Source organism: Galeopterus variegatus, unplaced genomic scaffold (genome assembly GCF_000696425.1).
Source record: "Galeopterus variegatus unplaced genomic scaffold, G_variegatus-3.0.2 Scaffold266, whole genome shotgun sequence".
NCBI classification, from domain to species: domain Eukaryota; kingdom Metazoa; phylum Chordata; class Mammalia; order Dermoptera; family Cynocephalidae; genus Galeopterus; species Galeopterus variegatus.
The window spans coordinates 505505-512588 of record NW_007726377.1 but is presented as its reverse complement, the minus strand read 5'-3'; the positions used below and the strand labels follow the sequence as shown (position 1 = coordinate 512588).

Sequence of the window (7084 nt, the reverse complement as noted above, 5' to 3'; positions counted from 1 at the left end):
AATTTCCCTTCACCTCTTTGCATGTCTTACTGTGGGGGGTGCTCTTTCAGATCCCCCTGGGATCTTGAGGGCAGAGAAGGCAGAGAAGGGGAAATGGGGCTGGCCCAAATCCCAGCCCCACGGCTGGCTTCCACATGGCTGAGCAAGAACTCCGGAGAAGGAGCACACAAAGGAGGGCTTTGATGCGCCTCTAGCCAGGCCCCGACCTCTTCCATCTCCCCCCACCCCCCGGCCTGTTCTCCCATTGCCCCTCCTCTGGGCTTCCTGTGAGCCTGATTTAGGGTTTAAGGATTTAACAGGAAACTATGGGCAGTGAGAAGTTCCTTGTGACACACTAATCTCAACCTGCTGACTGGACCACGCCCCCAGTGGAGGCAACCTCCAGAGCTCCAGAACAATTCAGGTACCTGGTGGCCCCAAAGAGGAGCAGCCAACCTGTCAGGTAAGTCAGTACCTGGGGCCGGCCTGGGCCAGAGAGCCTGGGACTGGAGTGAGGAGTCAGGGGTTGGGGAGACGATATCTCAGGTTGCCTGTAAAACTGAAACCAATTGGCCATTCTGCAGATTGAGCCAGACCAATCTGATGGCAGATTTAGCAAATAAAAATAAGGACACCCAGTTAAATGTGAATTTCAGATAAACAACAAATACTTTCTAAAGTATAAGTATGTCCCAAGTATTGCATGGGACATACCTATATTAAAAAGTATTCATTATTCATCTGAAATTCACACTTAACTGGGCATTCTGTATTTTATCCAGCAACCCTAAATGGCAGGGTATAGCAAGCATTGACATGGTGTGAGAGAGGGGTAGGCATTTTTTTCATTGTATGCAGCTTGTAAATCAGTATTTGAAAAAAGTTAAAGTTAACAGCTTGGGCATGTTTAGAAAAGAGTTGCTGTGCGGACTTTGACTCTCTAAGATCTAGGATCTTGTCCTGATAGTCTGCTTAACTGGCTGGGGGTGTCCAGCCACTATCCCTTCTGTCTGAACTTCTTAGGGCAATTCTGTCAGCCTCTCTGTTCTCGTTCCAGAAAAACCTGCGTGATAGCACAACAGCATTTTGGTCTGTCTGTCTATATGCCCACAGAGAGATGGCTTAGATTTGTTTCCTGTGGGTGGATTACAGCCCCCCAGAACTTCCCTGCCCTTGTTGGGGCTGTGGAGTGGGAGGGGCAGGAGATGGAAGACCCTCAGATATTCTGTGCGATTCTCCAAATCTATCTGCGCATGTTAAGATAATGATCAGAATGATGCTAAGAAAGGGAAAGGTAACAATATTTTAGAGCAAGACACTGTGCCAGGCACATTACAGAAATTGTATGGTCTTCATGACAATTCTTTTTCATAGGTACTGTTGATATCTTCAATTTGCAGGTGAGAAAACTGAGGCCCAAAATGGTTAAATAACTTGCCTACAGTCACCCAGGTGGTAAATGGCAAAGCCTGATTCAAACCCAGTTCTCTCTGACCTTCAAGGTTTCTATGATTGTAGCTCTCCTAAAAGAGTTTTCCTGAAAATGTCTTGGCTCTAGCTGTCAAAACAGACTTGGTGTAAGGCAGACATAGCTTCAAGTCTCAGCTCTGCCACTTACCAACTGTGACTAGGTGACCAAACTGACCAATGGAACAGGATCAGAGGCAGGAGCAAGATGGGGAAGGGTCCTTGAAGGCACTGGGGACATTTGGGTGTGAGGGGAGAAAACCTGGAAACAGAAGAGCTGTCTCCAAAAATACCCATTGTGTAAGCAGGTTGTCATGTGGACTATGGATGAGATTTGTTCTGGGGCCAAGCACTGCTTATGTGTACATTATTTAATTACATTTCTTAATCCTTCCATCCCATTTTACAGGGGACAACCAAGAAAGGTCAAATCACACAGCCTGCAAGTGGAAGAGACAGAATTTGAGCCCAGGTTCAACTTTTGCGCTGCACCAGGCTGCCTCTTGGTGCTGACAGGAAGTCACAACCTGGGTTTGAGTCTTGATCCCTGGCTATTTCTGGCTGTGTTACCTTGGAAAAGTCGTTTATTCTCTCAGCCCTGTTTCCTCCTATGTAAAACAGGAACAATAATGCTATCCCTGGCTCTGAGATAATGGATTTGAAAATACTTAGTGCATCAAAAAGCACAAAACACACACTCAATATTATGATTATGTAACTGGTCATCACCTCTCCTGAGAATGAACGTACTGGGGAAAGGGCTGGGAAGTTTCTAAGGTACCCCTTGGGCCACAGAAGGGAGGAGGGATTGCTTTATCCTGCAGTGATCATGTAACTGAGAATGTAGTCTGACTCTAGTTTTTTCCTGGCTGGGCCACTTATCTTAACAGCTGAGGTTTGAGGTATTTGTGTGTGTACCCCTCCTCAAAGCAGTGTTTCCCAGTGTAGCCCAAGAGCCATCTCTTTCAGAGCCACCTGGGGTGCCTTAAATTGCAGTTTCCTGGGCCCCAGCCCAGACCTCCAAAGTCAGAACTGCAGGGTATGGGGCCAAGGCAACTGCATTTCTAACAAATGCCCTAGGTGATTCTGATGCACTTTAAAGTTTGAGATCCACTGTTCTGAGACAATAACAGGATGGTTTTTCTAATACCACTGCAGCCCTGACTTCTTCTCCTAGAGAAGAGGCTGCCCGGAGAGGCCAGGACAGAGGAAACAGGACCCTTCTTTTTCTGAGGACTCAGTGTCTTCCAGAGGCAGTATGTCGGAGGGGGTGAGTACCCCTGTTCTCCAGCGCTCTCCTTCATCCACCTTTCCTCCCTCCTGCTCTGCCTCCTTCCCTGCTTCTCCATTGTCTGGTCTACCCAGGACTATGGACACGCACCCCTACAACCTCTCTGTGGGCACTGATCCCCCACAAAGGGAGGAGACCTAACAACAAGCTCAGGCAAAAGCACTAGTTTAGGGTCTGAGCAGGCCCATTTGCCTGGCTTGCTCAGGCTGCTGGGGAAGGGGGGCTGCTCCTTGTTCTTTCTGACTCCTCTCTGCCCAGATGGGCACGTTCCGCATGGTCTCTGAAGAGGAACATGAGCTCCGTGCCCAACTGGAGCAGCTCACGACCAAGGACCATGGGCCTGTCTTTGGCCCCTGCAACCAGCTGCCCCGCCACACCTTGCAGAAGGTGAGGTGGCTGGGAGTATGGGAAGGGTCAGCCTAAGGAAGCAACATGGGGGGAATGTGACAGCATCCTCCCTCCTGTAGAAGGGTCCAGCACTGGCTCTCCAGGTCATCCTGGACCTGGTAGACTGGCCTGCTCTAGGGGCCATCCTAGAGGTGAGGCTATGGCAGCAAATGGGCTGACCAGACACTTAGGCCAGCCTAATCCAAAACTACAGTCTGGAGCCCCTGAACTAGGGATCATTCTAGACTCAGACATAAGAAGCACTGGTTTAGAAGTGGCCCTGGGGAACAAGGATCCAACTGCTGCCCCTACTGGACAGGCAAGAGGCCTGAATTCTAGAACCAGACCTACATCCATCTTGCTGTGTGACCTCAAGCAAATTGCTTTCCCTCTCTGTGTCTTACCTTCTGTACCTATGAAAGACAGTTGTTGGACTAGCTCAGAGGAGACCCGACTCTGTGGAGGTTGGCAGAGCTGCCTGAGGGCTGCTGGGGAAGATGAGAAATGGCTGAGCTGAGCCTGGGCTCCTGGCTTCCGTCTCCACTTCCCTGGGCACCTCAAGGGAAAGGTGCTATTAGCTCCCCGACACTTGATTGCCCTCCTCTCCCTTCCCCCCTCATGCTGTCCAGGGAGAGAGCTGCCTGAAGCACACTGAGGAATTCTTTTAGCCCAGCAAAGGGAAGGAATGTGAGGCTCTGGGGCAGGAGGCAGCTACCGTCTGCTGGGGATCTTTGTTTTTGAAAAGACCCAAATCAAGCCCAAAGTGAAGAGATTAAAAATGGAGCCTGATTAGGAGTCTCAGCTGCATCCCCACCCAAGGGTGATGTTGGGCAAGAATATCTTTGGCTCGATGAACCTCAGTCTGTTCATCTGAGAGGTGGGGATAAGAATACCAGCCATGACGGGTTGTGGCAAAAATGAAAAAAAAAACAAAAACAAAAACAATGCATTTAAAGGACTTAGCAAGGTGCTAAGTAAGGGCTCAGTAAATGTAGGCAGTTATTGTTAGAAACGTCTGGATCGTGGGCTATATCCTGCAAGCAAACCCAGGATGAGCAGTTTGACCTAATTTTCTCCAAACACAATCTGAGGTGTCGCAGTGCAGATGCCGGGCAGAAGAGCGGTGGCCCCAGCTGCAGCCGCCTGGGCGCCCTCAGCTGGTCTGGCAATGGTAGGAGACTCATCACGCGTGTCCTGCTCCTTCCCCGCACCTACCTGTAAGTCTGTGTTCCCGCCCTGTTCCAGGCCAAGGACGAGCTGAATGAGAGGGAGGAGACTCGGGAGGAGGTGGTGCGAGAGCTGCAGGAGCTGGTGCAGGCGCAGGCGGCAACCGGGGAGGAGCTGGCGGTGGCGGTGGCTGAGAGGGTGCGGGAAAGGGACAGCTCCTTCTTCCTACGCTTCATTCGCGCGCGCAAGTTCAACGTAGCTCGAGCCTACGAGCTGCTCAGAGGTGAGGCTCCCACCAGAGGGACGGCCCTGGGAAGGCGGGAGGAGGTCATGAGGGTGCTGTTCGCCCTCACCCAGGCAGAACTGAGTGAGACCCCCTTCCGTGGCGAGTACAAGTCACTCTCTCGTGGCCTCCATACCTTTACCTGTAAGATGGGCGTGTGTGTAAACTCAGTAGCCTCCAAGGTTGCTTTCACCTCTGACAGTGAATGAATGAATTTGTCAGGACCAGATTCCCAGAGGTCTGGCTCCTCTCACCTCTCTCCCAGTCTTGGGACTCAGTGAGTAGAACTGGGGTACCTAATTTGGATGAGGAGGGGAGGAGTCCTGTCCCTCCGCCCCCCATCATCAGAACCTAGGCTTTGGCAGGGAGGTAAGTACATACCTTGCTCACTGCAGTTACCTAAATCACATGTACAGTGGAATTGAAGATGGTGCCAGCCTGGGAATAAGCCATGGGGACAGAACGGCCCTAGCCCTGCTGGCTAGATGAAGACAAGTTTCCTAAAGAAATCAAGTCTTTGGTGCTGGTGGAGGGTAGGGGTGTCTGAGCAGGCCCTCTGCAGCCTAATGATTTTACTTCTTAGGTCTTCCTTCCCCAAATGTTAATTCAGTGCCATGCTGTGCCAACCACTGTTTTAGGCCAATGGAGGCAGCAGAGAACAAAACAGACGAGAATCTCCTGTCCTCGTGGAATATATATTCTAATGGTGGAAATAGTAAATGGGATGAATAAAATAAAAATATAGAGAGTGTTAGTGATAAGGGATAAGGACAAAAATAAAGAGGGTGGATATATAGAACCGAGGGGTTGAAGTTTTAGGTAAAGTGGCCAGGAAGGCCCCAGTGCAAAGGGAAATTTGAAGAAAAACCTGAAGGAAATGAGATATCTGGGGGAAGAGCAATTGTGCAGAGGGAACAGCAAAGACAGAGTCTGGGTGGTCGGATGTGCCCAGAGTGTTCTAGAGCAGTGAGGTCGTTGGTGTGGAATTCTCTTGGCAAACGCTCCCCCAGCACCTCCTCTTGGGGCTCAAGTTTCGCTGTGCAGACCGCCCCACAGAGGCAGGGACCTCTTCAGGATGGGTAAGGATGGGGTTTGTGGGTAATAGAGGTGCTGGAATCAGAAAGGGCCTCTGTGTCCTGCTTGGGGTTTGGCAGCACCACGCTCTCCCAAGTGAGCTAACCGGCCATCCCTATATAGGGATCCAAACCCTTGGCCTTGGTGTTATCAGTACCACACTCTCCCAAGTGAGCCACAGGCTGGCCCTGCTTGGGGTTTGGATTTTATCTCAGGGGCTTCTTCCCAGCCCTGCCCACACCCCTATTCAGCTAACCCTATGCCCAGCTGGAAAACCTATGCCTTGTCCCCATGGGAAAGAAAATAACAAGAAGTAATCGTCCTCATATTTAGGACTATACCTCATGTTTGCACAGTTTACAGCGATCTTCACACCTTGAATCTCATTTGATTGCCACAACAATTTGATGAGATAGGCCAATATTATCATTCCACTTTTTGGAGACATGGGGCTCACATAGATTGATTACCTGTGTCTGAAGGAGCCAGACAGGAGCCCAGATCTCTGACTCCCACCTTGTGCCACCCCAGGAGGGGGGATGAGGTAGAGATGGACAGGCTTCCTCAGGGGGCTCCTCGGTTCTGCCTCCTCTAGGCTATGTGAATTTCCGGCTGCAGTACCCTGAGCTCTTCGACAGCCTATCCCTGGAGGCCGTCCGCTGCACCATCGAGGCTGGCTACCCTGGTGTCCTCTCTACGCGGGACAAGTATGGCAGAGTGGTCATGCTCTTCAACATTGAGAACTGGCATAGTCAGGAAATCACCTTCGACGAGGTCAGTGGGGGCTCACCTGGCTCCCTCCCAGCCTATGGCCTGGGTTTGCTCCCCCTGGCCTCTACTGGATTCTCATTCCTGGCTCCGCAGGAGACAAGGTCTATGGAGGGGGAAAGGCAAGTAGCCATCTGCCATCAAGCCCTCTCCAGGAAGGGGGAGAATTCCTAGGATGTGCCAGGGCAGCTGGAAAGCCCGGCAGCTTTGCAGGCGGGGCCTGCTGGCCAATAATCCCTACCAAGGGCCAAGTGGAGGTATCAGATGTGGGCCATGAACTGGGGGAAGCCCTGCCAAATGCTGAAAGCTGAGAGAACATAGAGAACAGGGATTAGTGGACTGTAGGCTGGAAGAGATTCTGGAAAGCACAGGTTCCAACCTGTTTAGCAACCCAAGTTCTTTGCCCTTACGTGTATGTGATTTTTCTTGTCTGAGCCCTTAAGAGGGCTGCCCCAAGTGGGGGAATTAAGATTTGTCTTGTGAGAACTTTGGCATGTGTCACCAAGCCTTAAAAATATTTAAAAATTAAAAACAAGGGGCCGGCCCAGTGGTGCACTGCTACAGTGCGCCGCTTGGGAGTGCGGCGGCGCTCCCGCCGAGGGTTCGGATCCCACATACAGACCGGTTCCCGCTCACTGGCTGAGCGAGGTGCGGGCGCAGCACCGAGG

The 7084-nt window shown here is 51.2% G+C and overlaps 1 protein-coding gene across 3 annotated transcripts in view; it reads left to right on the top strand.

Annotated features, from left to right (window-relative positions):
• The first annotated feature begins 357 nt into the window (after nt 1–357).
• The window catches only part of RLBP1 (retinaldehyde binding protein 1), an 11535-nt gene continuing 4808 nt past the window's right edge, over nt 358–7084 (top strand). Inside the window, exons 1-5 of one of the 3 annotated variants that reach the window (XM_008566719.1) lie at nt 358–442; nt 1856–2716; nt 2996–3124; nt 4370–4574; nt 6244–6422. In XM_008566719.1, the coding sequence (XP_008564941.1) occupies nt 2705–2716; nt 2996–3124; nt 4370–4574; nt 6244–6422 (525 nt within the window). In that variant the 5' untranslated portion in view covers nt 358–442; nt 1856–2704. Of the gene's footprint in view, nt 443–866; nt 2717–2995; nt 3125–4369; nt 4575–6243; nt 6423–7084 lie in introns of those variants that run through there. The other 2 variants (XM_008566718.1, XM_008566720.1) reach the window with 2 other exon arrangements.